The sequence below is a fragment of the Cottoperca gobio genome, chromosome 19, assembly GCF_900634415.1.
Source record: "Cottoperca gobio chromosome 19, fCotGob3.1, whole genome shotgun sequence".
NCBI lineage: Eukaryota > Metazoa > Chordata > Actinopteri > Perciformes > Bovichtidae > Cottoperca > Cottoperca gobio.
This window is the reverse complement of record NC_041373.1, coordinates 16,870,907-16,898,228: the sequence shown is the minus strand read 5'-3', so window position 1 is coordinate 16,898,228 and position 27,322 is coordinate 16,870,907. Positions and strand designations below refer to the sequence as shown.

Sequence of the window (27,322 nt, the reverse complement as noted above, 5' to 3'; positions counted from 1 at the left end):
TCTGCAAGTTGTCTCGATCTGGTTTGGGAGAAACAGTCCTCAGATTCCACTCAGCATTCACACGATTTAGGAGTTTTTAAATTCCAGTATCTCATTTGTTTCACCTTTTCCCCGGGTGTTTTAAACCCGCCGATACTCTCCTGTCATATAACATCTTGTATTATGTGATCTTCAGTGTGAGGAGGTTTCACTGCAAAGAGCTGCACAAAGCCCCTCTACCACTACTGTAAACTGTCAGCTGTTCAAACTAAAAAGGTGAACGGGTATAGGCTACGGCCATTATGATTTACATGCTACATAAACACAAGAAAGAAAGGGGGGGGGGGAACCAGTATGTACAATATATTCTACACATGCATAATGTAAAGGGGGGGGGCTGCCTCTTTTGTTAAACAAATTAAGAAAATAAATACAAAAGAAATGAACACAGGTGGATCTTCAATACATAAAATGACCGTTTACAGAATTAATATAGGATGTGTATATATATATATATATATAGCTGAAGAGGGTGTGAAGTGTTATTCCTTAACCTGCATCGATTCCTTTGACTTCAAAGAGGAAACAGAGCTGCAACGATTAGTTGACAATCGAATAATCATTGATGTAATTTGTCATGCAGAAATGTCAGAAAATGCAGTTTTCAGCCTCTCAGATTTGGAGATTTGCTGCTTTTCTCTGTTTTATATCATATTAAACCAAATATCTTTGGATTTAGGTCTGACAAAACAAGACATTTAAAGATCCTTGGACTCTGGGATGGACAGTTTTCACTATTTTATAAACCAATCGATGAATTTAGACAATCAGCAGATTAATCGATAATGAAAATAATGAGCTGCAGCCCTATAATGAAGTATATGAGAATAAATCAGTGTGTTTGCATATACAGTCTAACAATCAGACCAGCTGATTTACAAGCTTGAGGCTTTCTGTAGTTTGAAGCTACTACAAAACATTGTTGTTGGCAGTTGTCGAAGAAGCTCTGAGGGGAAGATAATGAAATGTTGACTGGCATTTGGGAGTCTTGTGAGCAGACAGGCGAGCCAGATGTACGAGGACGATGGGGATTCAGGCGTCAACTCCTCCCTTAAGAGTTAATTCCTCATGTGTCCACCAGAGGGCTCCCTTTGCAAAGGTTTCCCCTGACCGGTCACCACTGTAGTCCTCATCCCTTTGTCCGTTTATCATCCAGTTGGGTGAAGATCTTTCCTTCACAGTTCCCTCTTGTCCATAAAGTCTCACCCAAACGGCACATCTGTGTTCAGAGTCTGTTCCGGATGAAATAAAACCTTCACACGCCGGTGCCGACGATCTTCAGATGGGAAAGATTCATTTTAGTCTGAATATACTTGAACCTGCTGCTCGTCCTCCAGCCCGGTAAGAACAAACAGGAGGCCTACATGACACCCTGTGACATGTGACAACACACACACACACACACACACACAAGGACTCAGATGACGGTGGGTCGGTCATCATTTCTTATTGGCTATCCTCCGCTTCCTGGTGGCCAGCATGTCGTAGAAAGGATCCCTGCTGATGCTTGCTCTGCGGAGAGAGGAGAGGATGTCACAATCGTTAATCTGTTACTATGGAGAGAAGAAAAACACTGTTGCATGTGATCAGTTGGGGCGTTAAGAACATTTTGTAATGAGGTCTAGTAATTTCTCAGTGCACTAACTTGACCTTAATCTGTCTTGTATCCGTCAGTCAGTGCGTCTTACCGAAAACACGTCATGTGTCGTGTCTGCAGCGCTCGAGATAGAAGCCCCCCTTTGCTTTGATTCTGAGCGATCAACATCGAAACCTGACATTTACAGTGATTTCACGCTCTTTAAACTAACTCCCCTTGCTATGCTATAAATATCTCAGTCAGATGTGATGCGCACACATATACATACATGTATTTAAAAAGGGGAGAATGTTCCTTTCACGTCACACGTGTAAGATAATGATTGTTAACCTAATATTGTCTTATTCTCAGAGATGAAAGCCGTCACTCAAAATGTCCAGAGTAAACTGAGTGGTGGGTTACTGTCATTACAAACAGCTTCCTGTTTACACCCAGCAGACATGAAGCCAGTATTCACTCTTAGCTCTGTTTTGGTTTCCACCGACTCCTGAGGGACATTTCTCGCTCTTTAGCTGCTAAATGTTCAACTATGTTCACCAGCTCGTGCAATTCGCTTCAATCGTCTCCATAGCTTTCCAGGCTTCCTTGTAGGAAAATGCAAGTTTCAGACCCTAAAGTGTTTTCACTGACACACACACTGAGGAGGGGAATAACGCTGAGTAACCCGCAGCCTTCCCAGCAGCAGAACATGCTGACAGTCTTATACGCGTACGTGTCTGTGTGTGCACAGAGCAGTCACCACAAGAACAGTTTCCAGCCTTGCAGATGAGTCAGGTGTGTGTGTGTGTGTGTGAGAGAATCTGCTGACCACAGGACAGTCTGCCGCCCCAGCAGCTGAGTCGAGTGAGAGTGTGAGTTTGAGACAGTGCAGTTCTGTCCTGCTGAGTCCAATCTGGGATCTTTGTTGTTCCAGCAGCGAGCGGAAGACACTTTGCATTAATGATGTGCTTCTGCACTAAAACCTCCGAGGTCAGTCGAGTGTGAAGCAGACATCTCAAGGTCGAAGATCTCCCAAACAGAGAGAAGTGACGACCTCTCTTGTACATGAAGCAGCCCGAGATTTCAGGTGACTCAGCTGAAGAACATCACTTTTATTTAATGCATACACATACGTCCATGCTAAGTGTTTTTTCAATAGCATTAGAGCATGGGAGCGTTGTGTAATAGTATTTCTTCCGTGATATTGATCGTATTTTTCGGTGAAGCTGCAGCCGAGTGGATGATAACCAGCGAGCTGATCAATTACCCACTGGGCCCAATTTACTGCTGCACCTCCACTCTGCTTCCTGGTTAACAAGGCACCATTTGGATATAACAAATCTGGTGTCAGGGCTGCCAAAACACTTCTGTGCATATATGTGTGTGTGTGCATGTGTGTGTGTGTGCGTGTGTGTGCGTTCGCCCAGCTCTAATCAAAGGGAAGTGAGCTTATCCAGTGAGAGGGTGTTATCTGTGTTGAAGTGTGAGAAACAGAGTCACATTTAGTCACCAGCGTCTGAATGTGTGTGTGTGTGTGTGTGTGTGTGTGTGTGTGTGTGTGTGTGTGTGTGTGTGTGTGTGTCTCACAGTCAAGGTCGGGCATGAGAAAGTCCCACATGGGAGCAGCCCGGCGTTGGCTAAGTGCCCTCTCAGTGTAAATGGAGCCACACTAACACGGCGTCTCTTACTTGATGGATTTGATCCACTCCTCCTTCTCCTCCGGCGTGGGCGCCGATATCCTGTACACCACGTGGTTGCCCTCGACGACGCGGCCGTCCGCCTCCGTCTTGCAGGCCTTGATCACTTGACCTTTGTGGTTGGGGTTGTACAGCTCGAAGCAGTTCTGGGGAGGCGACCAATTGATATGCATGGTGAGAAAAAAAAAAGAACAACTCCGAGAAAAGACAAGTTTATGATCTCTGCATGCTAATGTTGAGCGCACAATGTAACGGTTGTACGGACAGTAACGTCAGCCAGGCCGCGTTGGTGCCGATATATGAACAAGGCGGATTGTCTGGAGTTGCTACTCACAGGTTTCCTGGGCTCGTCCACCTCTCGGATACTGAGGTTCTCCAGAGGAATAATCCCACGAGGCTCTTTGTCCTGGAAAACACAAATCAACACTCATTAAGTGTGCACACGTCACCAACAAGACATTTGCTTCAGTGAGAGATCTTCCTTTGCATGGAAAATAATGTCTTTAGCTTCTTCTAGTTGTAACTCTTCTACAGATACACATTTAAAAGTTTTAATGCGTCCAATATTTTGGTTTATGACCTAAAATACCTGCAAAACTAACGCTAATGTTAGCATGCTAACACGCTACACTGTTTCGGCTGGTGGAGGATGACCACAGCTGAAACGTTTGTCAAAAGTTGATGCAGTAAAATAGTTACGACGCTACATGCTTCACTTCCACCGCAGCAAAGCTAAGTATTTTAACATTTATCTGTACATTATATGAAGCTTGACAGCATCAGAGTACAACTCAAGCTGGCGATAAAAAAGCACACTTGAAGGTTTTATTCATCCTGGTCACGTAAAGGACAGCACCCGAGGGAGACATAGCGCTACGCTCCCTCCATCCTCCAGCGAGTGCTTTTGTGTCTGCGGGGCCAGATGTGAGGGGAGACCTTGAGGAACGGCCTCGTGTCTGCCTGTCATCTTCCTGCTAATGAGGGGCCACAGCAGGGGGAGGAAAAGCCCTGGGACGGCTGCTCACAGCTGGCTGTGTGTGTGCCTTTTTGTGTGTGTGTGTGTGTGTGTGTGTGTGTGTGTGTGTGTGTGTGTGTTTTTGAGGGGGGATGTTCTTAGAAAAGGGGATGCTGGGGTGAAGCGTGGGGTGACAGGGTTGGGGGAGGCACTTGGATTGCGGCTTAGCGGGGCCAGATGTGCGCCGTAGACTTTGCAGATGTTTCCCATGATGCCTCATGTTAATTGCTGGAGTGAGGTTCATCTAGGTCAAAGGGGCTGCATCTGTTAAAGAGCAGAGCTGGAAGGCAAAGACCCCTCGCTTTAACGCTGGGGGGGTTTAACGTGTGCGTAAGATTTCATGCGTGTCCTTTATTTTTTATTTCCATCGTACAATCCTGTCTATACAATATTTACACATTATCTGGTTTACACACTGAGCTAGCCCACCGACGTTGGACGTAATATTTAAAAATGTAAGATGTGATTATTTGCTTTCTTGCTGAGAGTTAGTCGAGCAGCTCGATACCCCTCTCGCGTCTTTGCAGCTAGGCTAGCTGTTTCCCCCTGTTTCAAGTCTTTGTGCTAAGCTAAGCTAACCTTCTCTTGCCTGTAGCTTCATATTTAGCGCACATATCTTCTCAAGCTAGCTCGGCAAAAAAACTAAAAGATCAAATAAGTAAATGCACGAAAAATAATTCTATTTACTCCAATTTAATGTTTTCTTTCTGTAATTTGCAAAGAGATAAATATTTGTGTATTATGCGTTTCAAAGGAGCCGTCATCCTTCCATTTGAAAGCAATAAACTACTTCACAATAATACCGTGCACACATGCGAACACATTATTCTGCCCACTCACTGTCGTGTATTCAAAGTAATAGAGGCAGTTGTCGGTCAGAATGAACCACCGTCTCTTCCACGTCTTCACCCTGCCGCCTGCGGAGAGAAACACGCAACATTTGAGTTCAAACTGAAGCGGCGACAGTGTTTGTGCATGTAGAGGCTAACCTGCAGTAGACCTCAGCTCCACGTGCCACATGTGGTTCTGATCATCAGCTCTCTGCATTATTAGGCTCAATCAGGAGGCTGAATACTCCCTCCGGCACCCCCTCCCAGTCCCACGGGATGGACGCCTGAGGGCTTGTGAAAACTGTTCAACGCAGTGCTACCTTCCAGAAACGCCACATCTAAATGTGGGACTATACTAATATAAGGAAATCTCCTTGAAAGAGACACAACCTCTCCATCTGCCTCAGATAACAGTAGATTATTGGGATTATTGGACTGTTAATTACAACATCAGTGATGCAATTCACCTTTTTAATCCACATAAAACACAACGTGCCTGATGTCAACGTTCAGTCTGCACCATAATAACACGTTTGCTGACTTTACAGAATGAGCACAAAGCAGCCGTTACTGATGTAATCAATATGTAATGTTCACTTGACCCAGATTTCCGCTCTATACTGCTAGCTAGAGTAAAAATCCGACATCTACGCCGCATTATTTATGAGCGATGTTTACTTTCAGATGCAGCCGCCGCATTTCACTCACTAAAATGGATTGAGGATGTAAAATATGATCTACTTTTGTTGGGTAAATGCATAGTATAAGTGTAATTCTGCTACAGTCAACCATATGGCAGGAGAGTCTGGAGAGCCGTTTATCCCATTTAGCCATATGTTGAATTTAATCCTCAAGACCTGACGTTTATTTCTGCTGCAGGACCTCCCGTGTTTGTGTGCTTCTGACGCAGATTACTCACTCCCTTGTTTGTTTATGTACGCTCTGAAGAGGGAGTGCAAATGTCAGGGAGTTAAACTCTTAGCGTTACTAAATGTAATTTAGTCAAAAGTTTATTTGCTGGATGAATTTGAAGTCCTTGCATGCAGCACAGCCACATTACTGCACGCTGGACATGTATCTCATGTAAAGATGAATAAGTATGTTTGTTAGTTTACATGCTGAACACTTTTCTGAGACGAGTCCTGTCATAATGCTTTCACATCACATCTCCCTCCATTCATTCCAGTTCAAATGAATGTGGAGGACAGGTGATCGCATTCGTCCTTTTCTCTTTATTCTGTCCCAGAATATAAACAGAGGTGCTGTTTTGTGACCCCTCTGCACAAAGTAGACTTTCCAAATAACTGTATTTTATCACATGCTGTTCACACTGGATGATCATGGATTAAGGCAAAGCAGCAGGCTCAGTCCTGGTTAATAATGTAGTGAAAAGAGAGCTTATGGAGCTTCACAGCCTCATGTTAGCAGTGCAGTAACATATCATATTGAAAAATCTGACAGGTTAGCTTCATTCAAACCTTTCTCATTAAGCAGACTCCTCTGAAGGAGCTTAAATTAGCGTGGAATTCACCAACGGGGAAGAATTGGATCTAAAAGGAAGTGGCAAGTGCTGGTGGGATATAGAGAGCAAATGAGAAAGAGAGAGGGGGGGGTGCAGGAAGAGGAGAAGCAGCAGCGTGGGGTACTGAGGCCCGTAGGACAGGAACAGAGGGAGGCGAGGGTTTCCTTTACTTCACTGCATGACCAGCCACGCAGCGGTAGGGACGCATTCCCACAGCGCAGACTCAAGCAGCAGATTCACTAAAGCTGAGCGTGTGTGTTCTGGCAGAGATCTGCACAGGAGCTGCATGACGCGCAGGGACGCCTCTAATGGTCCAGAGCATGAGGTGCTTCTTCACCTTCCTGCCAAGAAGCAGCTGAGAAGTTTGATACCACTCTCATGCCCGTACGCTAAATATGAAGCTAACATTAGAGCTAGCAGCTTTGTTAGCTTAGCATTGCACACAGACTGGAAGTAGGGGAAAGTAAATAGACAGAGCCAAGCTAGCTGCTTCCGCGTTTCCAGTTACTGTGCTAAGCTAAGCTAAGCTAAGTTAAGCTAGCAGTAGCTTCATATTTACCGCTCAGACATTGGAGAGTGGTATCAATCTTCTCCTCGAACTCTCAGCAAAAAAGCGAATTAGACCATTTTTTGCCACCAAATTTTGCACTGTCCCTTTAAACAAATGCAATTTCAATCAGTTGTCTTGACCAATACGGAATTGAAGGTGAAAGCACTCCAGGATAATTGTCCAAATAACACATCTAATTCATGTGGATTTGTTTCAAACCTGCCTGATCACTAATGGTTTGCTTATGGCTCTAACAGATGTGACTTTTACTTCATTATCCGGTAATCATGGTACATTTTTGTGAAAAGAGGCAGGACAATAAAGGGGAAGTGGCGAGTGGCACTGTGGTTTGAGGAGTTTAATAGTTTTCTTTCATGTGAGGGCTTCTCGGGATAAACATTTGTGCTTTGCGTGTGCACCCTCTGAGACGTGCCCTCTGCGTCATCCAGCCTCCTCCAGAGCCAACAGAGTAATGCAGCCGATCCCCATGCACAATGAGAATGATCACTGACCTCCAGCTCGCCTTTGAATGAGATAACCCATCACCTCATTTGCCCAATAACAGCTCTGATACAATAAGCCAATTAAATGAGGCTAGCATGTTCACGGGCCCGTTGTGCTAACGGAGATAATGGCAGCCGATGCCAGTGTGAGGGCACTCTGTGATGAACCCGGAGGATGGAGGAAGGAGTGTTACCTACCTCCTTATACAGAGAGTTAAGAAGGAACGGCCGTCACAGAATGAGAGACCAGAACACAAGGTGAAAGGTTAGAGAAAGGGAGGAACAAAACAAACACAGAAGACACAACAAGCACAGAAATCACAATGCCAGAGAAGTTAAAAGTGTAATCAGAAATGAGCATGCTTCTAGTGAAAGGAGAGGAGAGACAATAGGAGACAAAGCAAGGAGGAGAGGTCACGAGATGAAGGGAAGGACACTACGCGTCACAGATCTAGCAACATTATGTAGCACCGTCAAACATTTCTGTTCCAGCAGAGTTTCAACCTATTTCTCTGCAACTTAACAACCAGCAGCTCTTTGAGAAGTCAGCTCTGTTAACATGGATGACAGCTAATTAGCCAGCAGGGGTCTGGTGTCGTGTGTTCACACTGGGGAAAACCAGCTCAGATTAGCATTTGAAATGATAACATCTTTGTCCCCCAGGGTGAGCGCAAAGAGCTCGCAGCCAAAAACAAACTAAGAGTCTGCACAGCCTCGCTCGCGGCTCTGTGTGGCTGCACCAAGCCCCCACACCAGGAAGAGCGCCGGGTTCTGAAGCCAGTTTAACAAACCGTGGAATTACAAATCACATCATTGGACCCGAAAACACTGTTTGTAAATCAGCAGGTCTTTATTTAAGTAGAAAAACGTCCCAGTATGAACACTTGGATAGCTCTTATTTAAATCATCAGGACATAAAAAAGTTATTTTCCCACAGAGCGGCTGGGAGGCGGGACACGACGCCTCTGATGCTAAAAATAGATCACCCTTCACTTAATTTGCAAATGCAATTAAATGATTTTATATAATATTTGAAATGCTGGTGTGACGTGGGCCTTAAAGGTTCAACGTGTACCATATGCCTCCAGTGGAACAGGAAACACAGATATCTAAGCCTAAGCTATTTTCAGCTATTGTTGCCCAAGAGCTGTCAACCTCCAACATGGCCGCCTGAAAGCACATCAGAAACAACTCGCACACAAACAGTCATCACCAGGGACACAAAGGATGACGAGGCTCCGCTCACAAATGACACAAAATCAACACAATCAATGTTACTTTCGTGACTTTAAATGCACGTACCGAGCTTTAAGAGCCAGCCCTCTCTGTCGGGGTTGAAGAATGTGTGCGTGAGATCGTTCCCGTCATCCTCTGGGATTTTGAAGGGCTCGTTTTTGATGCTGTCGTAAAGGTTCTGCAGACACGGGAGGAAAGCTATTAATCAAAAAAGGTGAACACTGGAGGAAATGGGGAGAGCGGTCACAGAGATCAATCAACACACACACACGCACACACACACGCGCACACACACACACACACACACACACCCACACACACACGTCTTTACCCTGAGAAGCTCCTCTGGCAGATCTCCTCCTTCGTTGATGCCTCTGTTCATGGAGATAAAACGCTCCACAGGGGGCTTGTCTCTGACGTTGGGGTTGTGGAGGCTGGTGTTCAGCATGATGATAGCAAATGATAGCACGTAGCAGGTATCTGAGAGCAGCAGTGAAACATGTGTTAACAGAACACATCTTTATTGTGCTTTTATTTTCTACTAACTAAATTAGACAATCAACCATGTGTGGTGTAACATGTATAACAGGATGTCATCAACATATGGGGTGATCTGTACACGCATGTGCCGCATGAGGGTTATACGTCGCACACACAGCAGTACAGACAGTAATGTCACAGCTACACACATGTTATTTAATATTCAACATTTTATCATGAACATACAGTTTAATTTAAATGTTCCATGAAAGAAAAGTTACAGTAATGTTTGTGTAAGCTGTCAGAGAAAGGAAATCGGGCTAGAAAATTGCAAATCAGTGCATCTCTACTCAAATCTCCACTGCTTACACATATATCTATTTGTTATATTATATTACAGACAGAAAAGAGGACTGGGACGTGAGCCATGATTCTTTTAAGTGTGGATTTTAAGGAATATACTTAGTGGCTGGTAGGGACGAAAGAAGACACTGAATGTGTGTGTGTGTGTGTGTGTGTGTGTGTGTGAGAAGTATAAGTGAAGTGTAAAGTAGCGGGAGCAGGCAGCGCTTTAGTCTCTCCACTGTGATTAATGTTCAGACACACACGGGCCAGTGGCTGCCTGTAAATGAATCATTCATTCCTCTCTGTCTGTCTCTCCTCACTGACACACTTTGGTCCGCGCTGCCTATTGTCTGCTCGCTGACACACATTCTCTATAAAACATAGAGGAGCTTTGCACACAGTGTGTGACACGGGGCGAGAGGTGCTGCTAACTGTGAGAGGAATGTCAGTGTAATCAAAAGCTGCGCCACGAAGCACCGAGAGACGGGTTTGCTCATTCCACCGGTGATTAAGGGATCCTTCGTCATTTCACGTTTTAATTGGGCTCAATGTTCGGTTACTGCTACTGCACACACTACTGTGAGCTGTTGCACAGACAAACATGCACGCCTGCTGCACATTACCAGACTTATACTTTTCAGCTAAGACCATTTTCAGCATTAATATTACTATTAATATGAGTGTGTGATATTGAAACGATATCCACTGTTAAATAACACCCAGTTTTAATGACAGGCGTGGTCAGTGAAGGGGGTTCTGGAGCTCGTCTGACGGGCCTGGGGGGGGGGGGGGTAGCCTGTAGCCTGCTCTGTGTCTGACCTGTGGACTGGAAGACCCCGGGGTTGCACTGGCAGTACCGCGAAGCAAACGCCTCCATCATCCGGTCGATCTTTTGGGCTTCACCTGGCAAACGGAAACTCCACAGGAACTGCCTACAAGGAGAAGGAGAGGAGGGGGGGGGGGTCATTTGTGACGCCGTAGCCGAGGTAACTCAATATTTGAGTTGAACTTCTGCTGACCGTAGCGCTTGGACGAGATTGAGGTCTGCAAACTCGTGCAGCTCCACGAAGGCCTGCAGCACCTTGATGTTGAAGTCGTCCCTGGTGGTGGGGGGAGGGGGGAGAAATAGATGATCAGATTTACAATATTATGTTTTCTCTAAGCTATTTGTTTTCAAAGAACAAGAAGATGCAAGATAACCGTGACGCTGTGAACCCAGAAGACAGGGCGAGGACGAGCAGACTTCCTTCATGAAAGCTTTTCTCAACCTGAATTCCTGTTTCTCAACATTCCTGACATGTTTGTGCCTTTATTCATACCGGGCGCTGAGCGTGGAGTCTGGAAGCAATTTAACCAGCTGGCTGATGCTGCGTACTCGTCCTCCCTGAGGGGGGGGGGGGGCTGATGAAAAACAGCTAAAAGTAAAACCCACACAGCCTCCTCTGTATCAGACTGTTTGGCCATCAGAGGGGGTTTTTTGCAGGAAAAGCCGCGGTCACAGCGTCTCTGATCGTGTTTGTTGTAACATCAGGGGCCGCGATCCTCCTCCTGGGTCGTCTCTGTGTTGCGTGTTCTTCAAATGAAGCCAGGAATTTAAAGATTTTTTAGGTTGAAGGAGTACAAAGAGCCTGACGGGGAGCAAACAACAGACTGGTATTGCAATAACAAGTCTTTGATTGTTTGGACGAGAACTTCGGGACTTTTCTTCTTCTTGTACTCTGGATAGAAATTAACCCTTTGGAGGGTTACGTAGAAGTTTATTGCTAAAGGCACATTTATTAAATAAGGAACTTGAATGTGGCATATATAATTGCATATATACGTGTCTCAGTGTGATGCGAGCGAACAGTAAAAAGGTCTAGTGGTGTAATTTAGGAGTCAATCACGCGCTCGGCCTGCATCTCCCGCTACCTACCCTCCTCCTTCCTTTCCACGTGTCCCTCTCTCCTCTGTCCTCTCTCCTCTGTCCTCCCTCCTCCCTTTCATCTCCCGCTCTGCTCAGCGTGTAATAACAGGTTCCTGCTCCTTGCATAAGCTCAATTAGGGATAATTACTGAGCGTAAACCCTCCGCCTGTGTTTAGTGTGATTTCCACTGGGTAGGTGGCCTCTTTGATGATCCCCGTGAATAAAGCCTACCGCCAGCGAGATGAGTCCCCAGCGTCCCTGCCCCCCACCAACCTCCAACCTCATTCACATTGTGTGTGTTTCATTGCTCAACTGTAGTTGATGTGAGTTCAGACGCTGCTGCATTTATTCAGGATCCTCAAAACAAACTCTTTAAAGAAATTCATTTTCCCCACGTCCTCCGTCTCGACGCCCTCTTTGAGAAGACATATTGTTACAGTGTGTAAACGTTTTTGTGTATATAACAATTGGAGTATGCTACCAGCCTTAGAGATGTTTAAGATGCATATTTCTTTCTCTGTGATATTGTCTCTTGTGCCGTGTTTATCGCGCAACACTTCAATCAAATGTGCAGCGAGCCTGTGATGTTGAACACTCAGATCTTATTCTGTATGTTGTGCAGTTCTCATCAAAGATGTTTGTTTATATTACGTGGCTATGTAAAAGAAATATAAGTCGCTATATCAGGATCAGATTATTACTTCCTGTTCAGTTGAACTGTTAGACTGATTATAGATTGAATAGTAATACATATTTAATTAAATTAACTTTTCCTCATTAGCGTTTTCAAATGAAATACAGATGAATGATAAATAAATCTTCAATATTTGGGCCGCTGAAACCTTTGATGTGTCTCATGCAGCGTCCTTCCCTGGTTTTGGATTCAGCGTGTTTTGTCCCCGTCGGCCTCGTAAAGTGTGTTACACCATCTAATCTCCCCCTCAGATAACATCCATCTCACTCCCTGCAGGACTTCTTTTCTTCTTCACCATCCTGCAGTCTGGCCTGAGATGTGAAGAGCTGGATGGCTCCTTTTAATGCCAGTTATAAGTCCACATGGGTGGACCGTGACAAGACTCATTCATGTTCAGGGGTAAATCCTGCTCGCCCTCATTCGTTAATTATCCCTCAACATAAATCTCATGTAAGGAGGAGTTTCTCCTGTCTCACCGCTCGCCCAGGTAGTCTCCGATGACCGTCTTGTTGAGGCCCTCGCCTTTGTAGAGGAACTGGGAGATGTCTTCGGGGGTGTGCTGGAGGAGATCGTTCTCCAGCAGGAACTGGATTCCCTGCAGAGGGAAAAGGAGAAAACCGGATGACTGTTTGTCATGACGGAAAACGACAGGCTGAGAATGGATCGCTCTTCAGACTTCTCTACTCAAGGCTACAAAGACGGAGGAGGATGAAAACAGGACACGCGGTACCTTCTTTGGATCCATGTTGAATTTCTTCCTGCCCATGGCGATCTGTTTGTTTCTCTGGGATGTTTTACTGGAACACAGAAGCAGGAATGTGGAGAATTAAGGCCAGACATAGCCGGCAAACATGTTTACGTTGGTCAATTTTGAGATTTTGGGCTATTTTTCTTTACTGGTGTAAAGAAAACTACCAAAATACACATTTGGATGTTTATTTAACTACTGTTTTCTCAGAAAAAGCCAGAAATCTCCACTTCAATAGCACTTACATGCACCAAACTTTCCCGTTGGATTCCTATCTATAATATGAAGGTTTCTACAGAGGGGTTTCTTCATATATTAGTCAGAGCTTGATTTATACAACATTGTATTCCTTAAAAACAGTATTTTCTGATATAATATACACACACAGTGTTGTCAAGCCACTAAGTGCTTGAAAATACACGATCAATGCTCTCTTACTGGTATAATAGAGATCGAACTACATTGGGGACTTCGGTTACTCACCTTTCTCCAACACACGTCAGCTGCTCGATCTCCGTCATCACTTCTGCTATCTCAAACTTCAACCTCTGCGAGAAGAAAGTTAGCTTTCTTTATTCAAATTAAAACAGGATAAAGTAAGACAGAGTACTGTAGCTCTATTTGCAAGTGCAGCATGCAAATAGAGCTACAGTAGATATGCAAAATAATGAACAGGTCAGAAATAACACCCATAGTCCTAATGCACTGCACACGATGCTTCAGCTACTGAGGTGAAGCTGAAATGTACGTATAGTGCTCATAAGTGCAAACACACACCTCAATATCATCGAGCAGCTCTCTCTTCCTGCGTCGGATGTTTGACAGCTCATCCCTCTCCTCCAGGGACAGATCCTCAGGAACTGAAACACACGATGGAGGAAACACAGCAGACGTTAAATCTCATTTTGTGCACAGCCTGCATCTCTATCAGCTCCCTGCAGATGAGAGAAAACACTAAATCCAATCTAATACCTGAAAGTTCTTAAGGAGTTCACAACCAGAGATGGAAAATCGTGAAAGGATTCATCCTCCTCATGCGATACAGTGACGGGGCTTCTGCTGCGTTGACTGTTTCAGCTTGTTCAGCTGCAGCAACACATATCAAGAGCCTGCATGATCGTCTTAATTAACTAGAGGAAAGGAGAAGGCGAAGGGTCTTAATTATTCCACTTGAAAGTGTTTTGCCCCCTCCCTTCTTCTCCACTTGGCTCGGGGGAAATTCTATTAATAAAACCAATCCAGATTAAGCTTTCTTTCATTAAAAGTGAATTTGCTAATTTAACCACGGCCTGCGACCCCCGATTCCCCGGCTGTGAGAGTTTCCGGGCAAATCGAGGGGCGGATGTCCGATGTTTCCTCCCTCCTCTTCTTCACTCGTGTCTCAATCTTGTTTTTCAATCTTTTTATTCCACTCCTCTTTGTGTCGGTTTCATTCTCACCCCCACGCACACTTTATTTCTCAATGTTCTTCATCTTTGCCCAGCTCAGGGATCTCGCTTCATTAAACCAGCTTAGAGGCAGAAAACACAAATCTCTCAACGGGAAGAAATGGCACATCTAATATCACAGACGCAGCTTTGTGCCTACATGTTGCTAAAGGAGGGATAACAAAGACAAAACATTGTTATTTTCCCTGGTAGGCGGAAAGCAGCGCCAATTAAAGTAAAACAAGGTCACATGGCTCGAGAGGAAGCATTCAGCCCACTTTTAATTCAACAGCTTGTACAATAGTTGCATTCAGGGGAGCGGCGTATTGTTGGAGGACGGTATTCACATTAACACTGAGACAAAAGGCGCTTCCTAACCTAGTTATGCAATCCTGAAGTACCATGATGAGTGTCAGGTAAACAGCAGCAGAAACAGCTGAGGGATTTCCTTTATGAGCCATGTTTTTAATAGACTAGAGCTATATGAAGGGGGAATGAATGCACAATAACAGAGTATGAGAGTAAAGATGTTAATTAGCGTTGCTGACCTCCAGCTACCTCACAGCGCTCACATTACGCAATACTGTGAGCGCTGTGAATGTGTCTCTGAAGCCAATTAGTGCTCTTAAAAGGTTTTAACACAAATCTTGAATCTTCTACTTGAGGAATGTTTTCTGCATCTGACATCTCTTTCGTTAACCTGCGGAAGGATGCATGGTTGAGCTTAATACCTGGAATCGCTTTCTTGCCAAGAGCTAGAGGAGAAGATTGGCACCACTCTTGACTCTGTCCAATAAATAGAAGGCTAGAGCCAGCAGGTAGTTAGCTTAGCTTAGCATAAAGATTGGAACAGCTGAAACAGCTAGCCTGGCTCTGTCTTAAGAGTAAAAACAATCCTACCAGCACCTCTAAAGATCGCTAATTAAAATGTGATAACTTGTTTGTTTGATAACATTTTGTTTCTCCCTACTCCCAGTCTTTATGCTAAGCTAAGCTAAGCTAACCAGCCACTTACTGTAGCTTCATATTTAACGGACGTGAGTGGTGTCAATCTTCTTATCTAACTCTTGGAAGAAAATAGAATACAGATGCATTTACCAAAATGTGAAACTACTCCTTAAAACATGCTGGTTAATGAGGGCATTAAAATGAAATGCAAACAAGCTAACGCACTAAATTAAGATGGTGAACCTGCTAAACACCTGCATGTTAGCTTCGCAATTATGAGCATGTTAGCATTTAGCTCAAAACCCCACCTTTCATGATGCTAACATGCTAACATGCTATTGAACAAAGAAAATAGTCAAAAATACATCGGATCCTGCTTCTCAAGCATATTTATAAATATTAGTTTTCTTTGTCTTTATGATAACTTACTGCTGCTTCATACGTTTTGGACTGTTGCTCGGACAAAACAAGCAATGAATGATAATAATCAGCAGATTGATCAACAATGGGAAATAAAAATCATTATTTGCAGCACTAATATCGGGATTCTTCGTCGTCTTTTTGAAGATGATGAGCGAGCGGCCGACATCTCCATGTTTTCCATTTGCCTGGAGCCGTGCATTAGCTAATGGAGATTTCCAGTGGCTGCGACAACGTGCATGATTGCAATCTTGATTCGTGGCAAATCTAATGAAAAGCAGAGGATGCTCCCTTTAATGAAAACACACCAACATTAATGGAAAAGATTTTTTCCATTATCCTCCCGTCCAGGTCTCTCTTACTGTATTACTGTAATGTATATTTTTCAAACCACACTTTTGATAGAGAGGACTATAGACGGAGTCCAAATGCATGCTGGTGTGGCAAGCCTAGAAAAGTGAGCACCAACTCATCGTGAAGCTCACAATGAGATTCTGCCCATTTATTTATCTTTCTCCCACTGTTTGAACATCCTTTCACCACACAATGTCGGTGTCCAAATCCCATAACTAGAAGAGCGATGATTACACGCTAAAAACTAGCCAAATACAATGTAAACACGTAGAGAAGAAATCCAATATGGCGGCCCTTGTAGAGTTGGTGCTCACTTTTCTAGGCTTGCCACCCCAGCATGCATTGCGATTCCACTGGAAGCCCGAAACTCCGATTCCGTATATAAACCCAGTGTCTAATCTTGTTTAGTGGTGATGGTGGTGGGGGGTTTTCTACAGAGGTGATTCACCAATTACGTTATTAACACACCTCACCCTGTGACTCATTCAGGAAATGAGTTCAGTGTCTTCAGCAAGTAAAGAGGGCGTCATGGAGCTGGTCATTACCTCAACCCAAACACAGCCACGCTTGATTAGTAATCTACTAAAATCATTTATGGTGTGAGTCAATGCTTTATAGTAAACCTTGGGAGGGTCAGAGCGTCGAATAGTCAGGTAGCTGGTGAGGCGGTGATTTCAACATGTGCGTGCGGAAATCTAGACTTGAAGCCCGTTTGAACCTCTGTGACTTTCTAAAATAAATCTGCGATATAGAAGCTCTCAAATCCACTTCATGGAGCGACGGGTTGAGAGGGTCCAAAGGGTTTAAACTCCAACATGTGCGCCACAGAAAGAGAGGCTCCGCTAATTCCCCCCTCCCCTAAAAAACAAAATCTACTCTTAGGAGTAAATCCCCTGCTGCTCTTCACACCCAAAACTAACAACTGACCCCGGCCACCCACCGAAACCAGAGGCTTTGATGGCATTTAAACTAATGCTGGGATGCTTTGGTGGAAACAAACCCACACCAGTCCGCATAACTTTCACCAAGTTTATTTTGGTCACATATCAATACACGTTCAAGCCATTTGTTACAGTGGGGGGGGGGGGAAACGTATTGAGAAGTGATTCAAGTCCTGTATTTATATCCGTTGCAAGGTACTCTGAGCACATGGAGCTCGGAGTGAAAATCCCACGCTCACTTACCCCTGGCTGCGGTCCCAGTTTTCACCGACTCGTGTGAGTGAGAGAGGATTTGTCCACATATACGGCCTCTAACGGCTGTAATGTCTTTTAAAGTGGATGAGCTTTAAAAAAATATATAAAGATAACTCGGTTACCCTGCTGGCCCTTCAGCACAACGGGACACATGCAAGGAAGCAGGAAGGCAAGTGAACTCCTCTTGGATGCAGACTCTAATCTGAAACCCCCCGCCCCCAGTCCCCCTAACTGAAGCTGTAGACATGCTCTGCGTTAAAGCCAGGGTCGTCCATGCAGGCAAACATGTGCACAGAAGCACACATGAGCACACACTAAGGGCCAGCTGGCACTAATCCCACACGCTTGTCCTCCCCGCCGCTCTGTAAACCCAATGCGGGTCTGTCAGAGCGGAAGTGTGATGTATAACAGCACATACAGATGTTGCCGTCGACCAGCCGCTGCCTGCCTTTAACCTACTTTGCCTCAGTGATGAAATGATGTGACAGTATGTGTAGCAGCAGATCGTCTGGCCTTGGCTGTCTGCACAGGCACTTTGGCTCTGGGCCACAAAGCAGGAATGCCGGGACTTCAGCACAAAGGCCGATCTGAGGATGTGAAGGAGGTCATGATACAGGAGGTGAAAGGTCATGCTATGTACATAAGCAAAGAGCACACTGCCATGTAGCAATAGTGATGAAGCGTTACAACAGCATTCAAAATCCCAGTGACATTTAAAACTCTTCAAATTGTTAGTTTCGTCCGACCAAGAGTCCAAAACCTAAAGTAAAATTACTTTCTCATATGATACAGAAATGCAGCAAATCTACTAAGACTGAAAATGAATCGCGCAATGCGCAAAGCCACCGCTGATGTAAATGTTTCTTCACTTTCTCACTAAAATAAATATTTGACTCACACAGCCTCAGTCACTTACTCACCTCGTCCACTGTGTGTCTGCCTCTCTGTGATATGAGCTAAACATCTAGCTAGCTCACCGTGTCTCAACTATATACTCAAAAATACAGAAAGTGGGAATTAAACCCTCAATTCAAAGGCTGGTTGAAGCCGTTTATTGGAGATGAGACACGTGCATACTTCCTGAATTGTACGGCTGATTTCTACGCCAAACTTTGTGATATAAAAAAAAACGACAACTCAAAAACATACTCAAAAGGCAAAGCCTTATAACAGTTCCATCCAAAGCATTAATTAATTAATTAATGAGCCAGCGGGAGGATCGTGTCCTCCTGCGGGAGCTGCTGCAGCAACCGGCGAACCAGGGAGCCCCCCGGCCCGGCAGCGACGTGTGGGTGGTCGAAGCAGGAGCGGGCGGTGCAGCACCCCGGAGGTGTGTATTAGTAGTTTATTTCAGTACACTTACGTGCGCGCACACACACACACACACACACACACACACACACACACACACACACACACACACTTTAGAATGTTGGAGTAAGATCAAAGGCTGATTACATCATCAGTCAATTTGAGTTTAGAATGTATATATATATATAATATAATATAAGTCTCTCAGACCTTAAACCTGAATGCAACTAAATCAAGTGAGAAGACAGAATCTTCAATAACGTTTGATTAACGAGAAGCAGACAGAAAACAAGAACAAAAACATCGATCAACATGGCGACTAACACCAGATCTGTTGAACACCACATAATCGTAGGGAGTTTACTCGGAAAACACTACAAGGTGGAGGCCTTGCTTGGACAGGGCGGCTTTGGTTGTGTGACCAAATGCCGCAACATTATAACAGACAGTACAGTGGCCATCAAAGTCAACAGGAACAAGCCCGGAACATTAGAACAGGCAAAATTGGAAATTGAAATCCTGATGAAGCTGCGGTGTCTTAATCCCGACACTTGTAACATTGTGAGGTGGTATGGCTCTTTCATCGACAAGCAACGCATCTGCCTTATCTTCGAACACCTGGATCAAGACATGTTCGACTACTTGCAGGACAGAAACAGTCAGGGTCTTGCCATGACAGAGCTCAGACCCATCATACACCAGCTGACCAAAGCCCTGTCCCACCTGAAGTCCATGAAAATTGTGCATGGGGACGTTAAACCGGAAAACATTATGGTTGTAGACCGCCTGCAGCAGCCACCGAAAGTCAAACTGATCGACTTCGGCCTGGCGTGTCATGTGTCTACTGTTAAGCCTGGTAAGTGCGTTCAGAGCACATGGTACAGGGCACCAGAGGTCATGCTCGGAGTTCTCTTTAATGAGGCTATTGATATGTGGTCTCTTGGCCTGGTAGCTGCAGAACTGGCTACCGGGTCCCCTATCTACCCTGGGAAGAAGCAGTATGACGTGCTAAACTTCATTATAGAGACTCAAGGTGCGATGAATGAAGATATGCTGGACCGTGGGGTGAGAACCATCCACTATTTCAAAAAACTAAGCAACAGCCACCAGCGCTGGAGATTAATGACACCAGAGGAGTTTAAGGACTACGGAGGGTACCAAGCTAATGACACAAGAAACTACAAGCTCCAGAGTCTTGATGACATCGAGCCGCTGATGGCCATAAACGGAGGAATTGAGAGCGAAAAACATCTGTTGATGGACATGATAAAGCAAATGATGCAGCTGCGCCCTGAAGAGCGCATTAAACCCCGGGACGCTCTGAAACATCCTTACTTTGCTGAACCCCTCCCTCAGAGCTTGCCTGTTAGCACCTGCACAGAGATGATAGACACTGAAGATGTGCAACCTGGAGTCAGTCAGCAGCCTTCTTGCTGTAAAATAACACCATCAGGGAAAAAACATTGCGGGACCGACAATACAACTGTCTCCCGAGCTGCAGCATTGAAAGAGGACAACAAGATGGACGTCCAGCTTGAGACCAAAGACAAGAACGAGGGACGGGGATTGGAGATGCCATTGGCCTTTACAACAGATACGCAAATGGATGGTTAACCAACGACATCTACCGTTGGATACATTGATCGACCTTTTTTATTAATTCTGAAATTAGAAAGAAAAAATATGTTATATGTCACAGACAGACAGATAACAATAATAATAAATATTATAAAAGGCACGGCAGACACTATTACGACCAGCTCCGGAGGGCTGTACTGGACAGGGAGGGACACCGCCACCGCCGGAGCTCATTTTTATGCATGTTTCAGCATCTACTGCTCCGCTCCCGACACAGACACGTGCACGCGCACACCTCCAGTCAGAGACAGAGCGGAGGAAACTACAAATAAAAAAAAGACCCCAACGTTCGGAAACTAACGGCGAAAATATCTGCATTTCTTAAACGCACACAGCCTGACGCACCAGTGATGCAGATGTTAGCTCTGCTAATGTTAGCACGGGGGGCGCCACACCAAGCCCGTCAGCGGAACACCGCTCTTGTGAATCTGTAACCACGTCAATAACAAGGCGTTCGTGGTGTATCCTTGGAAAAACATTCATGCAGAAAAGCAAAGCAAAATAAATAAACACGCCTCGTCTCCTCCAGCCTCCCTCGTCCTGTCGATACGGTCAGCTGGACCCTGTTTTCTCTCAACCCTCCTTCCACTGACATTAGGTGTGGATTACTCGAACACACTACATCTCTGCTAACCTTAATGTCTGTCTGTGTTCTTCCCCGACTCCGGCTCATTTAATTTGCCATTCCTTTTGTCTCCCATCTGCTCTCTGTCTCTCGCTTAAAGAGCTTCCCCCCCGACAGCTCTGAGCAATAACTCCAGGAGAAGAGTACCTCTATTCAAAGCAGCAGAAATGTTGCCTTACAATGTCTTATATCCCCCCCCCCCCCCCCCCACACACACACACACACACACACACACACACTACCATGGTGATGGGAACATGTCGGGAAGCCTCCCTCAGTCTCTTTACTAATCAGGTCCATATGTAGTCTTCGCTCTCAACACTTAAGTAGTGCAGTTTGTTACAAGCTCAATCCCCGCACATCACGCGCCAGCACTGTCTGTGTTTGTGTATTTGTCGTGTAGCATGAGGAGTTCTCCACTGTATGTTTAATCCTCTAATGTTGAACCACAAAACCCATAATCTTGGCAGTCAAAATTAATTTCTGTTCTTTCCAAATCTCCCTTTAAGCCTTTAAACAACACCGCCAGCCTGTCGGGTCAACCAACGAGATTGTAAAGAGCATTTTAGCACATTTTCTGGCTTCTGTGTCGACACACATGAGACACGAGTTCCCTAAAACATTGCAGACATTCATTTCAGGCTACTGCGGTGTTGCAGGAAATTTGGAAGTGGTGAATTCAATCCAGCTCCATGTTTTTATACCCAAAAGGGGGAATTCTTTCTGCAGCAAGGTGAATAAAACAGATGTGAAGTATTAAAGATATTCACATAAAAACAAAGGCTTTTAAAAAGGATTTATAGCTCAGCTGTGGTATTTGTACTGGTCAACTATTTGACAGTTTGGAAAAATACACTTATTCAATTTCTTGCTAAAACTTTGATAAGAAGATGGAGACCTCTTTCAAGTCTATACGATAGTAAACTTAGACTGGACACGGGGGGGGGGGAATTCTGTCAAAGACAACTAAATCTGACAAAAGACGTTTTTTTACATCTAAGTTTTTGCATGAATTAAACAATCGAGATATAAAGTGTTTAACTAGCTTTTTGTGAGATTTGGACGGAGCCAGGCTAGCTGTCTGCTAAGCTGTCACTCGGCTGTAGCGTCATTAAGACACCAAAGTGATCTTCTCGTCTAACTGTCGGCCACAAAGCTAATACGCATATTTCCCAAAATGTTGAACTATTTCTGCAAATCATTTCGTAGTCTGTTGCATTAAGATCGACTTCCTTCTCTTTGTTTCCCTCCAGCTCGTGTACAAAGCTAATATTGGAGATTACTCGATATTGGAAAAGCGGTCCTTCGAAAAGGTCAACACCCGAAAAGCTCCGGGCCCGGATGGTATCCCAGGACGGGCTCTCAGGGTGCGTGCTGAACAACTAGCAGAGGTGTTCCCCAACATCTTCAACCTCTCCCTGAGTCGCTCCGTAGTACCCACCCCCTTCAACTCATCCACCATTGTTCCTGTCCCCAAGAAATCAGCAGCCTCCTGCTTAAATGACTATCGCCCGGTCGCACTGACGTCAGTCATCATGAAGTGCTTCGAGCGACTAGTCAAAACCCACATCTGCTCCTGTCTTCCTGACAACTTGGACCCCCTTCAGTTTGCCTACAGATGAAACAGGGCCACGGATGATGCCATCTCCTTGGCGACACACTGCACTCACCCACCTGGACAGAGGGAATACATATGTGAGAATGCTCTTCACAGACTACAGCTCCGCATTTAATACTATTATTCCCTCTAAACCCATCACTAAGCTCGCTGATCTTGGACTGGAGGCCTCCATCTGCAGCTGCATACTCAACTTCCTGATGGGCAGGCCCCAGGTGGTGAGAGTCGGCAGCCACACCTCTTCCTCACCGACACTGAACACGGGTGCACCACAAGGCTGTGTGCTCAGCCCCCTCCTGTACTCCCTGTTCACCTGCTGCCAAGCACAGTTCAAACATCATCTTTAAGTGTGCTGACGATACGACCGTCATGGGCCTCATCACAAACAATGATGAGACGGCCTACAGAGAGGAGGTGAAGATACTGCACAGCTGGTGTCAGGAAAATAACCTCTCTCTTAACGTCAGCAAGACTAAAGAGATGATCGTGGACTACAGGAGACAGAAGGGGGGTGGACACCTCCCCATCCATGTCGGTGATGCTGAGGTTGAAAGGGTCAGCAGGTTTATGTTCCTCGTGTGCACATCACTGAGGATCTCTCCTGGACAGCACACCATTGGCAACAGTCTCCCGAACCATTCAGGACATTTTCCACCAGCGGTGCCTCCAGAAGGCACAAAGAGTCATTAAGGACCACAGCCCCCCAGCAGACTATTCTCCTTGTTACCGTCAGGCAGACGATACAGGAGCCTGGCTGCAAGGACAGTTTTTACCACCAAGCCATCAGGCTTCTCAACCTCCAGACCCACAGACACACCCTCTCACTGTCTGCACTACATAAATAATACTAATATTTATGGACTAATAGAACCAAAGAAAATCACATTTGAGAGACTGGACTAGAAACCAGTTATTTTTGCAGATTCATATTCTGTGAACTAATACACTAATGTCTCAGCTCTAATGCATTTTACCGATAAGCAAAGTTCACATGCGGCACACATCTCCGGTGATTCGTAACATGCAGATGCAGAGAGACACAGATGTCTCTGTTCCGCTGCCGTCTAGCCATTCAGCACCAACCACTTACAATAAGCCAGCCTCCCTGGGCGAGGTGCAGCTCGAGAGCAGCCGCAGCTCGCACATGTCTGATGTCCTCCCACACACTCACCCTAAAGCCACAATAAAGGCCGTGCCCTAATCACACCAACTTCCCCTTCTTACCAGCTAATCCCCCTCAGAACTAGAGCACTATAGGCGCCAAAACATCACACAGAGTATGTGGATTCAGGTTTTTCCCCCCAAACAAAGCCACCTTAGCTTGGGTTTCATGCCTGCTGGGGTGAATGCGATATGAAATAATTGCTTACAATCAGATGTCCAGTGCGCTTGAGGAGATGCAGAGAAGAAAAGGCACCGGTTTTCTTTCTCAGGGAGATATTTCCAATCAGAAAGCCGAGGCACTGACACAGACACGGCCATGTGTGCACCATTAAAAAGGCGCCTACAGACAAAACAGTAAGTGCTGCAGTCAGATACGACTTGTTATTTCAGTGCACACTTTCACATTCAGTCCAAAGAGAATAGAAGAATTGGAGGAAAAGGCCTTTCCCATTCAACTTTTCCCACGGTCAGATAGACAGAAGAGTGTTGATTGACACAGCGGGGTTATCACGACTCACACAGGAAACCCGGTTAACAAACATTTCAGCACATTTTGTGGCGTCTGTACCCACAAACATTGTGTTCAGCAGCCTCAGGCATCTTTATTCAGGTTCAAGACATTTAAAAAAAAGGTGAATTCTTTTAATTTCAGCATTTTAATACCCAAAAAACAGCCCGGTCCATATGAAACCCTTGACAGCAGCTGCCATAAAGAAGAGAAAACACAAGAATGCCAAGTGTTAAAATTCATGGCCTGCATCCAGCGAACCGCTTTCCAGCCAATTTCTGCTTCTGTGTTTTTTCCACTTCTCCATCCAGCTATACGAAGAAGCTAAAAATAGACGCGTGAGTAATAAAAACATTTAGGATTTTAAGCCTGTTGCTGATTTTCGTCCATTTTGAGGCCAGGCCCCTGTCTGCTCTGTGGCATGTAAACGGAGCAGAGGAGCGCCAACTCTGATTACCAAGCGCAGTAAACATGCACTAATGAATCCCATGCTACGGCCGAGTCCCGCAAATAATGCACAGCATAGTTGCTAAGATGAGTTTAGCGGAGAAATATGGGCTCTGTGTGCAGGTTGGTCCAACACCACCATTATTCCTCCAATGATTGGTCGACGAAAGGTCTCTCAGTTCAGAGACTTCCTCAGTTTGGGGCCCTGGGTAATCAGTAACTGTGATTACTCACCACAAACTGTTTCAGCCTCACGAGAGGCCGCTTGTTGGAGCCTCAGGGCGCTTTCACAAGCCATAGTCCGATTGGCGAGTTCAAATGAGCGTTGGTTTTGTTCTATTAAGTCTGGTTCGGATTCAGCGTGCACCAGGGCAAGGCTTTCTCATTGGTCCGAAATGTGACGGCGGAAAACACAAAGGGCTCGCTTGGGAAAGAGTATCGTGGCGTCTGTTCCCGTCTTTGGTTCACTGGTGCAGAACAAACTACAGCTCCAACTTTGAACATATGTTGTGCAGTTTGCATGCATTCTGTACATGCAGGCGTGAGAACATACCATAGTCCCTAACACACACACACACACACACACACACACACACACACACCTCAGAGCTTCAAAGCACAGCTCGTCATTGGATGTACTACATCTGACGCATCTTGGTCCAAATACTGCAGATCCTGATTAAATATTTTATCGTAATAAGTTTATACAAGTTTTATGTTTGGCCTGACGCCAATAACTCACCGATTGAATTGGCGAATGAGTAACTTTGACTTCAGCAGCTGTAAGTGACTCGTGGAGACACATTTAGCGTTAAGTGCTCATGCTGTGATACCAGCATATCAAGGTGTGTGCATGTGAACAATGTTAAGTGATGCATGCAAGAGAGCGAGACGCAGCGAGGGAGGCAGCGAGCGAACGAGAGCTCTTAATTACTTTAACATTTATGGTAAGTTATTTGAATAACTCACACACACACACACACACACACACACACACACACACACACACACACACACACACACACACACACACACACACACACACACACACACACACACACACGCCTCTCTGAACTTGTGTCGTATGTTTCCAGTTTGATCACAGACAGACGGCGTGCCTCTGTGCTCTCTGACATCCTGTCACATGATTCAGTGACCGGTATCTCGTTGCCTGGCCTGATCTATGTCGAGTGGATCTTGTGATTAACTCAATTTGATAAGGGGACGTCTCTGCTCCATGGCGAGGTTTGAACCACACAAAGAGGCTACAGGTCAAATCCTACACTGTGATTTCAACAAGCCCCTGAAACAACACTTAGAACATGCGGACGCACTAAAACCTGCCCTGAAACGCACAACGTAAATGAGATATTGTTTGTGCAATCCACATGAGGGTCTCTCCTGGCTCATGCTAATCTCTCACAGTTTAACTGACAAACTGTTATCAGACTACAGCCGTTTGTTTACACTGCACTGCCTTCAAGGCCTTCAGCCCGCAAGGCGGTTTGGATTATCTGCTCGGAAGCATCCCGCACTCTGTGTTTCAGCACACATATAATAACTGATATGAGACTCATGTGAGCGGTAATCCTGGTTTGACATGCAGCTGCACGGGTTCACTCAGATGCATCACAACATCAGGTCTGTGGCACCAAATACTCAGATTAAAACTTGTTTCAATATGTACTTTGGGATAATTATAGCCTTACGTGACTTTATTTACCTCCAGCTTCTGAATTGCATTAATAATTATATTCTTATTGTCCTCTTAATATGTTTTCATGCATGCAACAATATTCCATATCATTGCAGATACTATATTCTGCACATTTTTCAGCTTTAGTAGTAACCTAATCATAATTTATATGAATGAAATAGGACAATAGGGACTTCTTTCTTCTTTCTTCTAATGCATTTGTCAAAGGATGTAAATCCTGCGAGGTCTATCTATCCTCCATATGGAGTCAGATATCTTATCAATTTCCACCGGAGGCTTCAAACAGCGCAGCGAGATAGTGAGAGCAACTTCAAAGCCTTACAGCAAGACATACAACAGATGGAAAAGGTGCATGCATGATAAAATTGCTGTGTTTTTTTTTTTTTTTAACCATGACTTCAGCATTTCGTTCCGGTTCTTGCCGCTGCAGGGGGCTCTTTCTCACCGAGAAATGCTCCTTTTAATGTCACATTTTAAATCATAACAACCTATTTGTTTGTTTTTTTCTGTGCATGTTTGCAGAAAAACAACACAACATCCTGGTTCTGGCATACCTCCATCTCCACACACCCTCCTGACTCACACACACACACACATCCATCCATGCACACGGGCTGAAGAGAGGAAACCAATGTGGGGACAGAAAAACACAAAACAGCCTTACCGTGATTGTCTTCATCCATATTGATTGGAGCAGTGACAGGGCAGTCAGGCAGGAAGGTGTGTCCGGCTGATACCTCGCCGGAAAAAAATGTATTTTGAGTGTTTTGCAACCGGGGATTTTTCTTTGCTTTCCCCCCCCCCCCCC

General features: G+C 45.1%; 1 protein-coding gene across 1 annotated transcript; it reads right to left on the bottom strand.

Annotated features, from left to right (window-relative positions):
- Window positions 1-320: 320 nt before the first annotated feature.
- On the bottom strand, window positions 321-27,322 carry LOC115024344 (cytohesin-3-like). Its single transcript, XM_029455820.1, has 13 exons — window positions 27,179-27,322; window positions 13,919-14,001; window positions 13,625-13,689; window positions 13,124-13,190; window positions 12,870-12,988; window positions 10,813-10,893; window positions 10,613-10,725; window positions 9,300-9,448; window positions 9,035-9,146; window positions 5,168-5,244; window positions 3,647-3,718; window positions 3,304-3,458; window positions 321-1,551 (listed from the first exon to the last, which is right to left on the bottom strand). The coding sequence occupies exons 1-13, from the start codon at window positions 27,195-27,197 to the stop codon at window positions 1,479-1,481; spliced, it is 1,185 nt and encodes a 394-aa protein (XP_029311680.1). The 5' UTR covers window positions 27,198-27,322; the 3' UTR covers window positions 321-1,478.

What these genes read in the sequence shown, in the direction of transcription:
- LOC115024344 (XM_029455820.1), bottom strand. An exon ending in AGCTGCTCGATGATATTGAG is followed by an intron (nt 13,690 to 13,918) that starts GTGTGTGTTTGC and finishes TTCTTCTCGCAG; the next exon opens with AGGTTGAAGTTTGAGATAGC. An exon ending in CGGGGTCTTCCAGTCCACAG is followed by an intron (nt 9,449 to 10,612) that starts GTCAGACACAGA and finishes TGCTGCTCTCAG; the next exon opens with ATACCTGCTACGTGCTATCA.